Raw genomic sequence first — 19,169 nt, 5'->3', positions numbered from 1 at the left:
GAAAATGCACTTGTATTATTTCAAAACCCAGAGAAACTGAGGAAGAATTTAATTTCCACAAACTGGAGGTGAGACAGAATAACACCAACATTGGCCGTATGGCCTGAGCCAACACCCACAAAATATGAATGGCAAAATTATAGATGACTTACATTGGTGCACAATACGAAGCAACAGAGGGGCTGGAGAGAGCAGGGTTGTAGGGAGCTAGCTAGCATTTCCAGTAGGTACTAGTGTGTTCTCAGAGGGGGCATGTCTCAGGAGGTCAGGAACAAGGCCTTGGTCCCACCACATCGTGAATTCAGAGAGTTGTTTGGAAACCGAAATGGGTGCAAAGCAAAATGTTGGATAGCTCTCAGCTTGGAGGGGTCTGGACTCTGATCCCAGCTCAGGATCCAAATTCATGGCTATAATGAAAGACTGTATCATAATGCACATGCACAAGGTGGGTATGAGTTAAGGTTGCACAGGCAACCCTAATTCTGGCATTGCCTAACTTTTGGGTGCTTGATTTTGCAACCTTCACATTCTTTTAACTTAGTTTTTTTTAAATATAATTTCTAGAGTTTTTTAAAAACTTAATAATAATAAAAAAATAAAACCCAGCAAAATTCTATCACGTGGAACCATATTGATTCTCTATTTGGGTCAGCAGCCTGGCTGGGATTTTTAGATCCACAGCACAGTCCTCTACTGCTCAAACTAATGGAGTAGCTGGTAGCAGCAGAAGTCTGTTATCTTTTATGTGGCCCTGCCCCTAGATAGGAGTGGGGACACACATTTTACCTGTATGTTTCACGCCTATTTGCTAGACAGCACGGCAGAGTTGAGACTCAGGACTCATGGATTCAATTCCAAGTTCTGGAGGCAAGTAAGCTCTAGTTATGGACTCTTCTGCCCCCCCGCCCCAATTTCTCCCTGTCTCCTTTTGCTCCCTCTCCAGCCCCTCCCCCTCCCACAACCTGGTTATCAACTCCCCAGCTCCTGCCCCCAACTCCTTCCTCTGCCCCCCTGCTCATGCACCTGTTTTGTCCCACCCCTGCAGCTATCCTGACCCCTCCACAGCTCTGACTCCTACCTCATCTTCTGCCCTTCTCTACTCCTGCCTCTTTCCTCCCCTTCTGGCTCTAGCTCATATCCTTCCCTCACCCCCATTCCTCACCTCTCTGCATTTGAGCCGGTTGTGTCTTCCTTCTCCTCCTTGCTACCTGGGCACGAACAATGGTAGCTCTGAGAACACAGGAGAGGCAGAGTCTCCCCTGCTCTCAATTCCAGTGCCTGGCACTACATCAGCTGCCAGGAGGAGCAATGTCAAGGGAAGTCCCAGCTCATCCTTTGCAGCCTTGGCTGGAGCATGCTCGGTTGCTCTGTGGGAATGGCGCACGTGCAGGCTGGTCACAGACAGGAGCTGTGAGGGGTTGGAGTGTCCTCAGTGCAGATGTAACCTCCAGAGAATTTAGCTGCCAAACACTAACAAAGTCCTACTAAGCATGTGGGAACTGAGATTTTTTTTGGACATATTTTTACAGACACAGCAAAAGGCCACCTAAAAGTCAAATGTCAAGTCCCCCTGCTCCAAAGCACGGCTATACTACAGCTTCTCAGTGATGCGGATGTAAGAATTAAAAAAAAAATCAGAGATGGTTGAGCCATTTTAGCTGAAATTTTTTCAAAAAATTCAGCCTGAGGCAGATACTCAGCATGGGAAATTTTGCCTGAATGATTAACATTTGTCAAAGTTAAAAGCAACTGAAAACAGGGTCTTATAATGGAAAGTGTCAGGCAACCTTAGCTATAGGAATCAATACCTACATTATCGATAATAAAAGAGAGAAATACATCCAGATGCCACCTGTAAGGGACTCTGCCCTCCTGAGGGAGGGAACACCTGTTAAGTTCCAGTCATTGCCCTTTATCTGTCCCTCTGTCTCCTGCATTTTTGGCAGCCTAACAAAACACCCTAGGATCTCATTTGAAATAAAAATAGTCCACAGTCTCTGGGAGGGAGCTCAGCAGTGAATCCCTTTCCTCAGAGTTAATCAATCTGTCACTGGGCTGAGCGCCATGCAGAGATGAGATTGCTCAGAAGACGACAGGGATATTTTGTGTATTTCTGAACCAGCCACTGGGGTCCTAATGGAGACCTTTTCTAACCGTTGTCTAATTTCCATAGATTTTAAGGCCAGACGGAACCTTTATGATCATCTAGTCTGACCTCCTGCACAACACAGGGCAGACAGCCACAGCCAGTAATTTCTGCATGAAGCCCGTAATGTCTGTTTGAGCTGTGCGCTTGTCTTACTCCCTATGTGGTGTGAGGGAGAAGTTTGAATCCACAAAACCAGGTCCATGAGGCAGAGGATGGAAGATATGCTACTTGGGCAAATAACACTGTATAATTGTGTATGCAGATGGCTTGTTATTGCAAGGTCGTACAAGAGTGCTGCTTTGTTTACTAATTACTTGGTGTAGGGTCGCTGGGCTGGGTATACTGCTCTGCAGTTGTAGGGCTGTGGTATTGAGTTATTGTTTTAAATGCATGTTTTGAAGCATAGATTTTTTTTTAAATGACATAGGTAAAGAATCACATAGACTCTGTAAATAGATCGGGGCCGGAGTGGGGCGGGGGGAAGTACTTTAGACCGTGAACCTCCCAATACAATCAGGGTCTATTTCAGTGGTTAAGCAATGGGCCAGATCCTATATGAACTGGCACAGCTCCACGGTCTCACTGTGTTTCTTATGGTGAAGATCACTTTTCATGAAGTTGATCTAGCTATTTCTCATTACCACTCTGTCTCACACACTCTCTCTCTCTGTCATTCTATGTCTCTCAGACTCAGCTGAAAGGTACCGGCATCTCATCATTGCATCAGTGTCTCAAAGGTATGGAAATGAGAGAGCAGCAGGAGCAGCTGTCTTGGGACAAGCCCAGCCACCTGCTTTCAGCCAAGCCTTCATCAACCTAGTCATCCGGCAGAGTAAAGCTTCCAGACTAAAGGAGAGAGCAGATAAACCCAGGGAGGACTCGGCAGGCATGCAGGAAGCAGAGGAATGTGTGGACACGGCTGTGAAGGTCTCAGACCTGTTTGAAAGTGTCGTTAGTTTGGGTTCCACCAGGGTTATCCTTTTGTTTGGCAAACCAGGAATGGGAAAGACCATGCTGATGCATCGGCTTTGCCAGAAGTGGGCAGAAGGAGCTTTGCCTCAATTTCTGTTTACTTTTCTCTTTGAGTTTAGGCAGCTGAATCTGATCAGCAGAAAGCTGACTTTAAAGGAGCTTTTGTTTGATTTGGTCCTTCAGCCAGAAGATAGCCCTGATGCAGTATTTCAGCACCTGCTGAAGAACGCCCAGCGCATGTTGTTCATCTTTGATGGGCTGGATGAATTTGTGGGGAACATAGACCAGCCAGCCTCGTCTTGTGTAAGCCCTGCCTTCCACAGGCCTATGTCCATATCTGAGCTGTTTGCCAATTTCTGCTTTGGAAGACTTCTCCCTGGGTGCACGGTGCTGGTCACCAGTCGGCCTAAGAAATTACCCGACTTTCTATTAAGCAGAGCAGATCTGCTGGCAGAAATTTGGGGATTTGACCACGAGAAAGTTGAAGAGTACGCCAGCCACTATTTCCACCAACATTCCTTCAAAGAGCAGGCCATTGCTCACCTGAAAAACAACAGCAAGCTTCTGAGCATGTGCTTGATCCCTGCCTTGTGCTGCATTGTCTGCGTCTGTTTGGAATATTTGCTGAGGAAGCGTTTGTCAAAGGTGGAGCTTCCTCAGACCATGACCCAATTTTATATCAAAATGCTCCTCATCTTTATAAGTAAACAGCAGACAGAGGGCACTGTGAGTGAAGACACGCAGCTGAAACACCACAGGACGGCCATTTTGGGTCTGTGTGACCTTGCACTGAAAGGCCTGGAAGAGAAGAAGATAGTGTTTTACGTTGATGATATCCCAGAGCATGTGAAAGAGTTTGCTTCCCTACATGGGTTGCTGACCGTCTTTGAGGTGAAGAGGAGTGACAGCCTCCCAGAGGCCGGCCATGCCTTTGTGCACTTGAGTCTTCAGGAGTTCTTTGCTGCGCTGAACTTGATGATAAATAACGCAGTCGACGGAAATTACCTGAAGAAAAAGTTCTCTTTGAAGTCAAAGTGGACTTTAAAAAATGAAGCCAGGACCGAATTCATGGAGAATTTTCACATCTTTCTCTCAGGCCTCTCATCGAAAGCATGTAGGACGTTCCTCACCCAGTTAGCTGAACGAAATCAGGTGTGGGTGCGGGACAAGCAAGCCGCCATTTTGCAGTCATTGAAGAAGCTGGCAGCTACTAATCTAACGGGGCCCAAGATAATTGAGCTCTGCCATTGTACTTATGAAACACAAGACCTTGAATTAGCCCAACATGTCGGGAGCCAGTTAAATTTCAAGTATGAATTTAGAAACTTTAGATTGACGCCTCTAGATGTTTCAGCTTTGGTTTTCATCATTAACTGTGGCCGAGATTTGACTCACTTGGATTTTGCAGGCTGTCCCATGGAATTAGATTGTTTGGAGGTTCTAGCGAGCTGTAAAAATATAGAGCATCTGAGGTAAGAAATGCATGAAAGATGTGCATTTGGATTGAGATTTTGAAGGGATTTCTATGCCCATTTACCTTTACAATGAATGGGAAATGGGTATCTAAATTACCTATCATTGGAGGGCTCAGATATCTAGCCGTGAAGTCCCAAGCATTTTACCTCTGGGTTGCTGGTTCACAGCCAGCAAGCACTGACAGTGACTGAAATTTGCTGCCTTCTGACTTTTCTCAGTCCAGTTTCTACTGGACAGGTGCCCCCATTGCTGTGGACAGGTTCAGCAGAGAGATCAAAGACAGAGAGTGAACTACCATCTCATCGCTAAAGCTGGTACTTGACAGCCTCCATTTCCGGGGCTGGGGGAGGGGGGCAAAATAGGCATTTCAATCTCCAGTGCTGTCAATTTGATACCTTTTGTGAGTGCTAAGTTCACTTTGAAGATTGCATGCATTCCAGGGCACCGTGTGCTACTAATTTACCATAGTGTAAATGGTATATTTCTCCAATAACAGCTTTAAAGCATTCGAACAAAATTCATCCCTGGTCTAACTCCATTGACTTCAATACTTTACACGCAGGAACCATTAGGCCTTTCCGGTTCATAAGAGTCAGTTTTCCTCTGCTCACCGATATAACGTGAGTAGAAAATGTCCTTAAGTAAGGAATTATTTATCTTTATCATAGCGCTAGCAGAATGCTCCGTCATACTGTCTCCACCGTTTAGCAACAGCTACTGCGTGAAGTGTCTTAGTAACCAAGCCCATAAAGGCTTTCCCCCTTTGTGCATTTGATTATGTTGAAATGGTATTTAAAGAACTAATATGTTTAGAAATAAAAATGATGCAATAAGGTGGCTGGATCATAGATAATGTTAGAAAAAAATAGAGTTCTGTTTTGTTCTATCGTGTTTTAGCCCACTCTTTTATTGTTTTAGCTTTAGGAGCAGGAAATTTGGTGACGAATTTGCAGCTGCTCTTTCCAAAAGCTTACCGAAGATCAAGAGTCTGAAGAAACTAGAGTAAGCATTTAATATTAGGGTCAACCCATCTTACTTTGCTCTAGTGCTGAATAGGAACAGGGAATGGGTTCCCCTTTGGATTTTGTACCACCATCTTATGTCGTATATATTTTAAATCTTTTGCTCTGGGTGATCTTGTCTAAAATATAATCTGTTGTGTTGTTTAGTGCAACACAAAAATACATGAAAAATGGGATTGTATATGGTACCTTTTGTGCATTGCTACCAAATGCCAGGAGATAGCTGCAAAAGATTTGCATCACCTTATACTGCTGTAAAGATCCTTTATATCTATTAGAGCGGATTGAAACACTTTTTTTCTTTCATTTTTTGAACAAAAGCTTTTTGGTTTTCAGGCTTTCAAAAATCAATTTTTTTTTTGAGGAAAACAGAGACACTTTCTGCAAAAAATTGAGTTAAGTTGAAAATCCAGTTATTTCTCAAAAAAAAAAAAAAAAGCTTCTATGGAAAATTTTTGACCAACCCTAATATCTGTACAGCATAGGAAGAATGGTCTATAGAGGTAGGTGTGGTGATCTGTGGGTTATTTGTCTAGGGTTGTCTGTAGGGTTCCGTTGTTGAAGCTGATTGTGGTGTCCAGGAGGTTGATGCTAGTGTGGGAGTGTTCCAGAGAGAGTTTAATGGATGGGTAGTAGTTGGAGTTGTGGTGGAAATCTATAAGCGAGTTTAAGCCGTCTGTCCAGAGGATGAAAATATTATCCATATATCTCAGATGTATCATTGATTTCATGGTGCATTTGTCTCCATGGACCTGTAGTAGTCAAATCCTTGTTACCTATTTCTTAATGAGTTATTTTAGCCCCAAGATCTGCCTAACAGTCCTAACTACCTAAAATAACCCCCCTATATTTTTGATAGACCAAGTCCAGTACAAGAAGCTTGCATACTTAGACCTGGTTGACACCTAAAACTTAGGTTGACCTAGCAACATCACTCAGAAGTGTGAAAAATTCACACCCCCAAGAGATGTAGTCAAGCTAACCTTACCCCCAGTGTAGACTCTGCTAGACTGACAGAAGAATTCTTCCATCAATCTAGCTACCTCCTCTAGAGAGGGCAGATTTATTATGTGATGAAAAAAACCCTTCCATCATCATAGCAAGCAACTATGCTACAGAGGTCACTTCGGCCTCATTTTATGTCTGTATACACCTAGAACTTCAAAGGCAGTCTACCATTAACTATGGTAGACATGTGCAGTTCTGCAATCTTTGTTAACAACAGTAACTTGCTGAGTTTGAAACCTACTTTACAACAATCTTGGTTGGAACCTGTTCCAAAACAAAGACACATGTTGTAATTCTGTGAGAACACACACAAGCATGTATACGTCCGTCCGTACTAATTAGGTACCCAGTTTCAGGAAGCGACCAATTGACTGTTTTGGGTTGTCTCACGTAACAGGCCGGGACTCACCACCATGATGCCTCCTGCTGGTCATTCTGGGAATTAGCTCTGTCTTTTCGCAGGGCGCCCTCCTCCAGTGGTGTCTCACCTGCGTGATTTCTGCTCCAGACCTGTGTCACTTCAAGGACCGGTGACATCCTCTTCAGGACACAGGCCTCCAGCCCCACATGCACCATTCTGTTCTCCTTCCCTTCTGGGGGAACAGCAGTCCTCTGTCCAACCACTCACCTCTGTGGCCAACTGCAGCCCAAGGTTCTAGCCAATTACCTCAGTGGCAAACTGCAGCCCTTCACTGGCCACTCCCCTCAGTGGCAAGTGGGGGCGAGGGAGACCTGGGCCTGCCCACTCTTCCAGGTTCTGACCCAGGGACCCTCTAGGTGGAAGCCAAATGCTGCGTCTCCTTCAAACCCTGCCTTCTGTTTCCCTGGACCGCTCCCCGTTTCCCTAGTACCTTCTCTGCCCCTGTATCAGGGCATTAGTCTTTCAGCCAGTCAGGCTGGAGCTTCTTCTGCTCCCCGACCCGGCTCAGCACCGCTCTGCCCTGGGTGCTGGCAGTTTCTTCAGTCCTTCAGGTACCCAGTCCTTTCTCCCTGGGCTTCAAAGAGGGAACTGCCCCACTGCCCTGTATCTCCCTTTATATGTGGGCCTGCTCTGCCCTGACTGGCTGCTCATTGCAGCCCCTCTCTGATTGCCTGTCTGCTGCGCAGCCTCCCCAGGGCTGCCTTTAACCCTTTCTCCACCAGTGTGGGGCAGAGGCCCCATCACATCTCCCAAAGAAAGTCTCTGTGTTACTTATCACTAGGTCTTTGCTCAGACCTCACCTTTCAGCTCGGTAATTGTCCACAGCAGGACTTGACACATGAACACAGATTGAGTGAAGGATGGATACAACTATAGTCTTTTCTCGGTGTGCTAACAGGCAACCTGAACTGCTGGAAAATAGAAAGAGACATTAAAGATGGTCTGTCTAAGATAGGTATTTGGTGCCACCAAGAGGACTCCAAGATTGCTGGCCCAGGAACTCAGTCTTCTCTCTTCCAGGTGCCTTCGGCTTTTGAGAAGTGATGTGCTGAAGGACACCAGTCGTTTTATCCTATTTCTGCTGGCTGATCCAACTTGGTTCCTCTTTTTGGAGGTTCTAGTATGTCGACTCATACTTCTTCTGAAGATTCAAAATGTCCAACCAAAAGGAGAGTCATCCTCTCTTACCATCCCATCAGGGAACAAGGCATCAGCTTTTGAGTTCTTGCAAATGAGACTAGGATTTTCCTGACTCACTGTGGAATACATCTTGTCACACCAGCTAGTGTAAGACAAATTAGACCATAACTGTTGTACAACCATCTTGGGACACATCTTGAACACTGTCTGGTCCGGTCAGCAGCTTACCTCTGCAAGTCCCTTTCTGTGGACCCCTTTGTGGTGCGTCCTGTGGCCAATTTTGCAGTTATTGCTTGTTCAGTTTGCAGTTTCTCCATCAACATCCTGCTAGCTACTGAAATGGTCAATTTAAAGTTCATATAATTTACATAAAGTCTCTTTGTAATCTTTGGTGCTCTTTAAATTTGTTTTAACAGTCATTATACAATGCAAAGTCCCTTCAAGAACTGTTGTTCTCCAGATGGCCAGAAACTCTGTATAAATAGTCCAGGCCTGTTCTCCTTGTTTCAACAACCACGGTGGGACCTTGGTATGCATGACTGAGCTGACTGGTTACATTTGTGATTATTCCACTCTGGCCAAGTGTCCTTATACACACACTATGTGGTTTCAGTATATCTGGCTTACTGCCTCTTTAGCACTAACTAGATAGCATAAGCCTGCTTGATTGTAAACATTCGCCTTACTCCTTCTCTTGATCACGTAAACTAAAAGAAATCAGTATGAATGCCATTTCGTTCTTTCCTGACAGGATTGCACAGCAGGCAAACCCTGGCACTAGAGTTTACAATGAGTATTACAGTTGACTTCCCTTTTACACATTTTAATTATATTATTAGATTCCATCAAGTTCCCCATTTTTTATGACTGGGCTCTCAGCAACATCTCCCCAGTTACTTTCTTCAGGATCCCTTTTAGTAGCTCTGTCATTCTTTTCCTTACATCCCTGAGCTGAGATCTGGGCTACCATCCGAATCTGAGAGGAGAAACTACATGCCAGGCAGATTTTATTTCAAGTTTATTTAGACTTAATGAAGTAGAACCCCAGCAAGGGAATTTGGTTTTTACGTTTTGGACTGTGTGAAGTTCTTAAGGGGCCCTGTGAGAAGGGAAACTGAGGCAGGGCGCTGCAGAGCCATGCTTTGCCTGCAAGGGGCATTGGGGTAGCACCTGGATCAGGACCCCATTGTGCTAGAGTTTTAGCTGAGTGGACGGAGAGGAAGGATGAGATCTTAAGAGATGTTATGCAGGAAGAAGTGGTGAGATTTAGGCTGTGTCTACACTACCACTTATGTCGGCAAAACTTACGTTGCTCGGGGGTGTGAATATTCCACCCCCCTGAGGGACTTAAGTGACACTGGCATAAGCTTCTGCTGCTCATGGGGCTGTTTTTTCTAAGTTGATGGAGCTTTCTCCCATCGACATAGAATGTCTTCACCACACGTGCTGCAGCAGCGCAGTGGTACTGGCATTGGCAGTGCGTGACACCTTCATGCGGGAAGGCTGTGTGCGCTCAGACGGTGGCCCCGCCTTGAGACCCGCCGCTGCTCAGCCTCCTCTCCTGGAAGCTCTGCCAATGCTCCATCCCAGCCCCCCGAGTCCCCCTCCATGAGCCCCCCCCCCCGCCATTTGCCTCTTTGCCTCATCCACGAGACCCACCCCCTGCCTGCCGCTCGCTTCTCTTTTCTCCTGCCCCTGGCCCCCCTGCCTGCTGCTTTGCTGCCTCACTCAGGTCCCCCTCACCTGCCTGCCAGTCAACAGCTCCCATGCATGCACCTCTTCACACCCTCCCCCAGCCCCACCCACCCGTCAGGCAGCCAGCTGCTCGTGCATGACTCTTCACCCCCTGGCATGAGGATCCCATGTGGGCGGAGCGGGGACAGGAAGAAGACGAGCGGGACCAGGGCCTCGGGGCAGAGTGTGAGTGGGGCCACAGCCAAGGTGCTGACCCTTTCGGCGGCAGCATGCTCCAAAGGTGGCAGGCAGGCTCTTTGGGGCAGCTTAGTCTCCCCTGGCCTCTTATACCTGCTGCCCGTGTGTACCCGTACACCCGTACCCGCTGTGCCGCTGTATGTGTAGACAGGCCTTTCGAGATGGCTGGGCCTGAGACCGAGGGAGAGGGCCAAGTCAAAGACCATGCCTAGGTTATGGGTAAGGCGACGATTTTCTCACAGATTCCGTGGCTTTCCACAACCTCCATGACTTCCAAAGCGGCTGGTTTGGCTGACTGCAGTGCTGCCTGAGCAGCTGGCTCTGGGGACTGCACAAGCAGCGACCAGCGCGGCTGGCTCCAGGGAGTGCCCAAGCAGCAGTTCTGTGGGCACCCTTCGAACTGCCCGAGCAACAATGGTCCCAAGGTGGCTGGAGCAGCATCCCCAGAGGCTCCCGGAGGCCATCTGGAGAGCAGTCCCCGGGAGGCAGCATTCGGGGGCAGTCAACCCCCAGCACTGAAGTGGGGCTCCGAAAGCAGCAGGGCCCCAGAAATCGAGATTTAGTCAAGGGTATTTTTAGTAGAAGTCATGAATAGGTCATGGGCCATGAATTTTTACTTATTGCTGGTGACCTGTCCATGACTTTTACCAAAAATGCCTGTGAGTAAATCTTAGCCTTAGTTATGGGGCTGAGTGACGCTGAGGTGCTGTCCACCGTGATGGAGAAAGAAGGGAGTGAGCAGGGCTTAGGGTGGGAAAGATGAAGAGCTCCATTTTGGCTGTGTTGAGCTTTTGTTTGGAAGCAGTTTGGGGAGTATTTTCCTCTCCACTTCTTGCAGCTTTCCCCTGCATATTAAGAGACTGAAAAGAGGGGAAATGGAATGTCAGGAACTCAAATTCCTGCAAGCTGTGATGGATGGTTTGAACATTGGCCTGCTAAACCCAGGGTTATGAGTTCAATCCTTGAGGGTGACACTTAGAGATCTAGGGCAAAATCAGTACCTGGTCCTGTGAAGGCATGGGGCTAGACTCAATGACCCTTTGGGGTCCCTTCCAGTTCTGTGAGGTAGGATGCACAGCAAAGTGATGGTGCTGGAGCCTAGTTCTTCCCTTTGTCCCTAGGGGCATAACTTCCACTGAGTGACAGCAGAATCGGGCCACACGCCTCTGCATCTTCCTCCTGGTCACATGCTGGACGTGGAACCCAGGGACGTCCCAGACACTGTTTCTACCACAAATCTGGTGGATTTTTACTGGTCCAACATTCTCGATTTGCTTTGTGTTTTTCAGGTTAACCGGTGGTAGTATCACTGCGCTGGGACTAACTGGCCTGGCACAAGTCTTTCCAAACTGCCTTCAACTTGAAGAAATAAAGTAAGTGACCCGCGATATTGGGGGCGAGCGATGCTTTTAAAATCAGCTGAGAATTATTTGTGGGGGAATATTAACCAGGCAAACTGATTTGCAGCTTGCAGGACAATCGACTGAGGGACCAAGACATGGGGAAGGTGATTGAAATGCTTTCCAGAGTGGAAAAGTTAAAGATGATTGAGTAAGTAAGAGATTTAATGACTTAAGCCCATTTAAAATGTCAGCTCTGAAGAAGCAAATCATCCCATCAAAGGGTCTAGTAGTTTAGGGGCAACATCAGGTCAGGGAGCAATGCCAGCAGTCTCTGGGATCAGTCAGGTGCACAAATTTTTCACAGTGAGGTGGGCAGTCCAACTTGCAGCTCTTGGGCTGGATCTGGTCTGTGGAATGATTTTGTCCAGCCCCCAAAGGTATCTGCCCTCACCCCTAGCAGACCTGCTCTACAAAATGCTGTCCTCTGCACAGTGGGACTTTACCATTACAATATGTGCGAGGTCATGTCACACAGAGGACGCCATTTTGTAGAGCACGTATTCCTGGGTATGGCCTGTGGAGGTGCTCCAAAACTAGCGTCTGACCCACAGCCCTGAAAAGGTTGGACCACAGATCATCAAATTCCACCCAAATACCCTTACATCATGGAGCCTAATGACTTCAGTTAAACCAAAGCATTTTAGTCCTCAGGAGACTAAACTGTTGTGTGCGACTGGGGAACAGGAAAGGCCAAGACGCAGTCCATGCTTGAGGCCCCTTCCATTAATCATTAGAACAAACTACCAAAGGAAACAGTGAATTCTTCACCTCTTGAGGTCTCTAGATCAAAACTGGTTATCTTCCTAGATTTGCTTTAGCCAAACACAAACACAAGCTACTGGGCTCAAAATGGAAGTATGAATGGAGGATGAAATTCGATAGGAATAATCTAATAGTCCCTCCTGGTTTTAGTATCTAGGAAGTTATGTTCAATTAGATTTCATTAAAAAAGAAAATAATCCCCAGCCTCAAGGTTTTACTAACCCTAATGTGAATAGAAATGTTTTCTTGGAATGTGCTTGTGTATGCAAATATAAGGAGGGGAGGAAGGATTGGAATCAAACATGCCTCTGCCAGGCTGGAAAGTGGACACCCTAACACAACAGCATTGGCCTCGTAATGCACAGGAACCTTCAGTGAAACAGGTTTGCAAATGAGAAAAGAAGAGAGTGAAATTTACCAAATACACCAATCTAATTTTAGGGGCTGTTCCTTCAAACTCTTACAGCTGTGCGTAACTTTACTCATGAGCAATTCCATTGATGTCAGGTGGAGTCAATTTATGCCCATGCAAAAGTGTTTGCAGGATCAGGCTGAATGAAGTCCAAAATTTAAATAAACGGCATAAATAAAGGACATTATATTTTTTAAAAACCCTTTGAGTTTTACTAGTAACAGGTTAGATTTTTTTTAAGCATAAGATTTTTATCTTGACTGTATTCCTTTAAAGTGCTGTACTTTACATCTGTTATTTTGCTGCAGCAAAGTGTGAAAAATGTATCAAACATTTTATCCTAAATCCCTATGCTATTGCAGTTGCATCACCTATATTATTAATAAGTGTTTTGTTTAGCAGAAAAAGGTGAAGAACCATTTTACTATCCGATAGCTCTATCAGGTGTCCCTGATTCTGAACTCAGGGGCAGCAGCTGCATTTGAAAGAGTCCATAAAATAGAATTGAATTGCGAACAGACAGAAGTGTCTGTTGGCTGAAAACAAACAGGTATAGTTTTAAATAGTCAACAAATCCATTAAATTTGTGTGTGTGTGTTGAGAAGCAGTGGTTGTGTATTAAATAAAAGAGGCTTACTATCAAACACAAACAGCTGATATTGTGATGCTCTGACTATTATCCACAGTTTAAGCCATAATGATATTTCGGTGAAGTCTGTTCTTACTTTGGCGAAGGGAGCCACTACCTGTCCAAATATTACTGAACTACATATAAGGTACTGGTAATACATGCTATGGAAATATATACTGTATTTCTCTAACTGTTGACTTTAAAAATTGCCTTCTCTTTTAAGTAGAATTGCTCCGTAATAAAGATTGGTGCAAATTGAATTCAATTCTCTCCTCTTATTGACAAGTTGATACATGGAGTTTGATTCAGTTACATTATGCAATATGGAATTATTAAGGCATTGATTCATTTCACACATTGATTTTTCAATGTAAAATGTCTATGTAACATAATTTAAACTCTTGTTTTAAAAACATGCAATATCTACCCGGTGAGAATCCTTGTTAATGCAAATGAGTTATAAACCAGCGAAAATTACTGGAAAAGCAACATTTTGCGTTGTTGTGCGCTTGCTTTGTCTTTGAACAAGGGTTTTGATATTATCATATGTCTCAGATATTGGGTAAAGTGGAGACTTAAATTACAGCTCTTACAACTAGTTTATTCTGTGGGTAAACTCTAGGAGCCAGATTCATCCCTAGTATAGCTCTAATGAAGCCCTGTTGGACACAGTTTGCTTTTGTCCAAGTTTCTCCACGCAAGACACACGTGATACTGAACTCACTGCTGACCCGTCTTACAACTTATCTTGCAGAAGGGCATTTTTACTGAACACTGTTATTTTGCGCCATGCCACAGCTAGAGCAAAGGGCCAAATCGTTGCAGTAAATTGTAGCATTTGGGATCAATCAGTGGAATGGGCTCCTGGTTTCATGAGAGTTGTAGCTAGAGAAGGGGAACCCCAAGAAGCAGTTTGCTCAGGCTTCTGGCCAGCCTTGCTGAAACCAATGATTCTTTTAACTAACATCCACTGCAATATTCCCTTTTGCTTCATAAGCTTAAGAGCAGCACATTTCTAAGGCTTGATTCAGCCCCACTGAATTCAGTGGGAGCTTTGCCGTCCATTTCAAGGAGAGCAGGACCAGGCTCCTATTGAGCATTTCTGCATAAGAAGTTTAATCTTTTAGGATTTAAGCTAATAGTGTGTTGTATTTTGCTTGCAGGAAGGACACCATCATGATATATTTTTCTGGCCAGTCCAGAAGAGTCCTCAGGTGAGAAATTGATCTTGGAGTTGTGAGTATTTAAGGGAATTCTGATTCAAACAATAGTCATTTCTACCATGGACACTGGTGACTGGTGGCTCCAGAAATGACAGGAGTGGATTTACCATGATACAAACCGTGCAGTGGTACAGGGCCCCCAACGACAGGGGGGCGCCCCTAAAATGCAGGACAAATATTTGACAACCTGCCCTGGCCGGCAGCGCAGCAGGGTTCAGGCAGGCAGGCTATCTGCATGCCGTGGTGAGTGGCCCCACACCGCTCCCGGAAGTGGCCGGCTGCTGGCATGTCTCTCCATGCCCCTGGCTTGGGAGGTGGCTCTGTGTGCTGCCCTCCGGGCAGTGCATGGAGACCTGCTGTCCTCATCCCCCCAAGGGACGCGCAGAGATGTGCCAGCAGCAGGGCTAAGGCAGCTCCCTGCCTGCTCTGCCTCCCTCCTTCCCTCTGTGCTGCTCCCGGAAGTGGCTGGCATGTCCCTGCAGCCCTTGGGGGAGGTCTCCATGCGCTTCCCCCACACTGAGCACCAATTCTGCAGCTCCCAATGGCCAGAAACTGCACTGTGGGAGCTGTACTGCCTGAGGTAAGCGCTGCCCCCTGCCCCAGCCCAGAGCCCACACCCGCATCCAAACTCCCTCCCAGAGCCTGCACCCCGCACCCTCTTCTGCATCCCAACCTCCTGCCCCAATCAAGGTACCTCACTTTATTGTCATTTAATTCCCATTACTTATAATATAGGAGGAGGATGAGAAAAAAAGAATGAAAAACAGGCAGATAAGAGAGAATGTTCTTTTTCTTGGCTGGGGGGACCCGGAAATGAAGCTGTGCAGAGAACCCCACAAACTCTAATTCTGCCACTGAGAAACGTGACATAATTCCCCTGCACTCCTTGCAGTCATTCACACCTGTTAAAAGGGAATGTAAAACTATTAATCCAGAATGGGAGCATTTTCCATGGCAGTAAATGACAGTAGAGGTTGCAAGGTAATTCTGAATCATGGCCATGTTGATTTTTTGGGGGGTCATAAATCGGGTACAACACTTCTTGCACCTCTTTTGGTTGCCTCTTTTCTTGCCTCTGCATATGTGTGGGGACAGTATGGATTTAGCCCTAGGTAAGTAAATACCAAGCGAAATATGGGTCCTTGTTTTTCTCTTAGAGGATCAGTCTGAAAATGCCCCAGCCGGAAAGCACCTTTCATCACATGCTGTGCTACGTAGTTGAATGTTTTCATTTGCAATGAGCAGTCCTTAGCCTCCTGACTCCCATTCAGCTGCACTAGGGCAATGAAGAGGCGGCTCCAGGCATCAGCGCACCAAATGCATGCCTGGGGCGGCAAGCCACGGGGGGCAGCCTGCCGATCACCGGGAGGGCGGCAGTCAGGCTGCCTTCAGCGGCATGCCTGGGGGAGATCCGCTGGGACGCTGAAGGCGTGGGACCGGCGGACCTCTCACAGGCATGCTGCTGAATCCGCGTTACCAGCAGACCTCCCGCAGGCATGCTGCCAAAAGCAGCCTGACTGCCGCACTTGGGGAGGCAAAATACATTGAGCCGTCCCTGCGGCAATGCTGGGCCAGAGAACTGAATCCTGGAAAGAGACTCAAGCTACATCTGCACTGCAGCTGGGGTAGACATGCCTGCACTAGCTTTGATCCTGCTAGCATGCTAAAAATAGCAATGTAGCCATGATGGTGTGGGCGATGGGAAGCATGGGCTAAGTGTAAGCCTATCTGAGACCCTAGGTGTGCACTCAGAGTGGCTAGTCCATCCCACCGCCCATGTCACTGCAGCCATACTGCTGTTCGCGCGCTAGCTTGATCAAAGCTAGCGCAAGTTCGCCTCCCCAAGCTGGGAATTATACCCTGCTGCTGTGTTAAATGTACCCCCCAGTGACTTCTTCCAGCAAAGTTTTATTCCTTCCCTGTGCATACTGTATCCCACAATGTAGCTGGAAAATATTCAACAGTGCAAATGTCTCGTGATGGAGTTTCAAAGGCCAGTAAATATTTTGCTTCTTTGCAGATCATCTAATTTGAGGAGAAGGGAACATAAAAAGGAAAATGCTGCTCAAATAAGAAATTTGAAGTTACGGTAAAAGAAATATACTTAAATTTCGATGGGTGAATAGAGATCTTCACATGATAGGTTCCACAGATGGGCAAAGTCAAGTCATTACAGGCAGAGGATATTACTATTTAAGAACTTTTAGAAATAGGGCAGGTTAAATGGTTAGAAATTAAAAGTATCCCAGCCTGTTCAAACGAGGGCCCCAAGTTACTGTGAGTTGGGCTCAGCAGACGTGGTTTGACAACGTTCAATTGTGATATCACATGTTGTCATGGAGACATCCGCATCACTATCAGAGACAGGGTATCAAAGTAGGTGGACCATGGGTCTGACCTGCCATGTTCATTCCTATTAAATCCAGCATGTTTCACCAGCATTAAATTTAGGGGACAGTGTATTACAAAAATACACTGATTGGCCAGCTGATGGCAAGCTCATACTAGATCAGGGAGCCAAAACTGAAGAACGTGGCGGTAAGAGACAGAACTTTATAACAAGCATCTTTGCTGGTTCCCTGGCACAAGTGGGTCACAGCGCCACCCAGTAGCAAGTTAGACGGGGTGAAGTGAGCGTATGTGTGAATCTGGGCTCCTGGGTTCTATCACCTGCTCTCAGTTGACTCCCTGAGTGACTCTGGCAAAATCATTTACCTCCCTGTTTCTCTTTTTGGGGATGATCATTCTTAGTTACATCATAGCAGCAGGGATGCAACTGAACTATAGAATAACATTTTGCTCTCCCATGGCACTTTGCCTTTAAAGATTCCCAAGAACTTTACAGAAGGATGATGACCATTTTATAGGGAGAAAAACAACTGATCTCCTTTCTCCCACTCCTGTACCTCATCCACTGAGCCCCTTGGGCTGTCTACACTATTCCTAATGTGAATTCCCCCTGGATCAAGAGAGGGATAATTCATTGAAGGGCCCATTGGGAGTTGAAATCAGTTCCCTGTTCTATTTGTCTTTCTGGTCATTTAATCCAATCTTTCTGTTCTTAGAAATGTATTTAAATGTCCCTGGGTTGATTGAGGCCTTCAGCTGAGAGCTTTCACACAAGGGTAAAGTAATAGTCCTATTAATGATGATGAGACTGACCTCATTTGTAAAACACTTTGAGATCTATGTATGAAGAGTGCTTGGTATTCTGATTGTTATTAAACATTACCTGCAGGAGGGTTTATTGTTTTATTCTTCTTTGAGGACTGTTGGAGACAGAGCTGGATAAATGGTTAAAATACAAAAATCTCGGCCTGCCTAAATCAGTAACCCCAAGTTACTGTGAGCTGGGCTCAGCAGACATGGTTTTACAGTGTTGTGTTGTGATGTCATGGGGAAGTTTGCATCGTGATGTCATCGTGCCATGACACTAGCTCAGCAGAGCCTGCGCTTGTGGCAGGAGAGGGCTAGGCGCGCATTGGGAAGCAGCCAGCCTGCTTCCCCTCACCTGCATATGGCAACATGAGATGGATTCACAGAGCACTAGGGTGATTGTGGCTGGTGTTGACTGATAAAGGTACACAGAATAATAGATGGCATAAAGAACATAGATCAGGAATTTATGTTCACCCTCTGATATTTCAAGGACAAGCGGATATTGAGTGAAGCTGAAAGAGAAAATTTAGAACTGCTGAAAGGAAATACTTTTTCTCACAACTTACACATAGCCTACCGTTCCATGCCTCGGTTTGCCCATTTGTAAAACAGGAAGGGTAATGATTACCCACATCACGGGGGGAACTGTGTAACTTTGTTATATAATAGTAGTTTGAACTCACGTAGCATTTTTACTGGAAGGATCACAAAGATTTGTACAAGAGTATTCTCATTATGTAGAGAAACTGAGGCACAGAGCGGTCAAGTGACTTACCCACAGTCAAATACCTGTCAGTGGCAGAGCTAGGAATAAAACCCAAATCTCCCCATTCACAAGCTGGTAGCCAATTCCCTGGTCCCCTCTGCCTGTTTATATTAATTCAGAAGAGGACTTCTCAATGGATCTAGAGAGGAATGGATGCTAGAGGTGCCCGCTGATGGTTGATATCAGCCCCTTGTTCTGTCTCTACTCAGCTCATTTAATCTCATCTTCCTGTTCCTAGAAATATGTCTAAGTTTCCATGGCTTGATTGAGATCCTCAGAGAACAGGTTCCACACAAAGGCAAAGCAGCCATCACATTAATCATTACATTCAGTAGGGCAGGGGTCGGCAACCTTTCAGAAGTGATGTGCTGAGTCTTCATTTAGTCACTCTAGTTTAAGGTTTCATGTGCCAGTCATACATTTTAATGTTTTTAGAAAGTCTCTCTCTCTATAAGTCTATATTATGTAACTAAACTATTGTTGCATGTAAAGTAAATATGTTTTTTAAAATGTTTAAGAAGCTTCATTTAAAATTAAATTAAAATGCAGAGCCCCCTGGACCAGTGTCCAGGACCTGGGCGGTGTGGGTGCCACTGAAAATTAGCTCTCATGCCGCCTTCGGCACATGTGCCATAGGTTGCCTACCCCTGAGATGGGGTGACCAGATGTCCTGATTTTATAGGGGCTTTTTCT

At 45.8% G+C, this 19,169-nt stretch overlaps 1 protein-coding gene across 11 annotated transcripts in view; it reads left to right on the top strand.

Moving 5' to 3' along the window:
* NLRC5 (NLR family CARD domain containing 5) overlaps positions 1 to 19,169 on the top strand; it is an 84,486-nt gene that overhangs the window by 16,223 nt on the left and 49,094 nt on the right. For 10 of the 11 annotated variants that reach the window (XM_030581318.1, XM_030581325.1, XM_030581324.1 and 7 more), the window contains 7 exons: positions 2,838 to 4,593; positions 5,516 to 5,599; positions 11,410 to 11,493; positions 11,588 to 11,671; positions 13,384 to 13,473; positions 14,492 to 14,542; positions 16,572 to 16,640. In XM_030581318.1, coding sequence (XP_030437178.1) covers positions 2,838 to 4,593; positions 5,516 to 5,599; positions 11,410 to 11,493; positions 11,588 to 11,671; positions 13,384 to 13,473; positions 14,492 to 14,542; positions 16,572 to 16,640 — 2,218 coding nt within the window. The remainder of the gene's footprint in view (positions 1 to 2,837; positions 4,594 to 5,515; positions 5,600 to 11,409; positions 11,494 to 11,587; positions 11,672 to 13,383; positions 13,474 to 14,491; positions 14,543 to 16,571; positions 16,641 to 19,169) is intronic. The other variant, XM_030581323.1, reaches the window with a different exon arrangement.

This window comes from Gopherus evgoodei, chromosome 12 (genome assembly GCF_007399415.2).
Source record: "Gopherus evgoodei ecotype Sinaloan lineage chromosome 12, rGopEvg1_v1.p, whole genome shotgun sequence".
NCBI lineage: Eukaryota > Metazoa > Chordata > Testudines > Testudinidae > Gopherus > Gopherus evgoodei.
The sequence above is the reverse complement of the archived record's forward strand: the minus strand, read 5'-3'. Positions and strand labels throughout refer to the sequence as shown.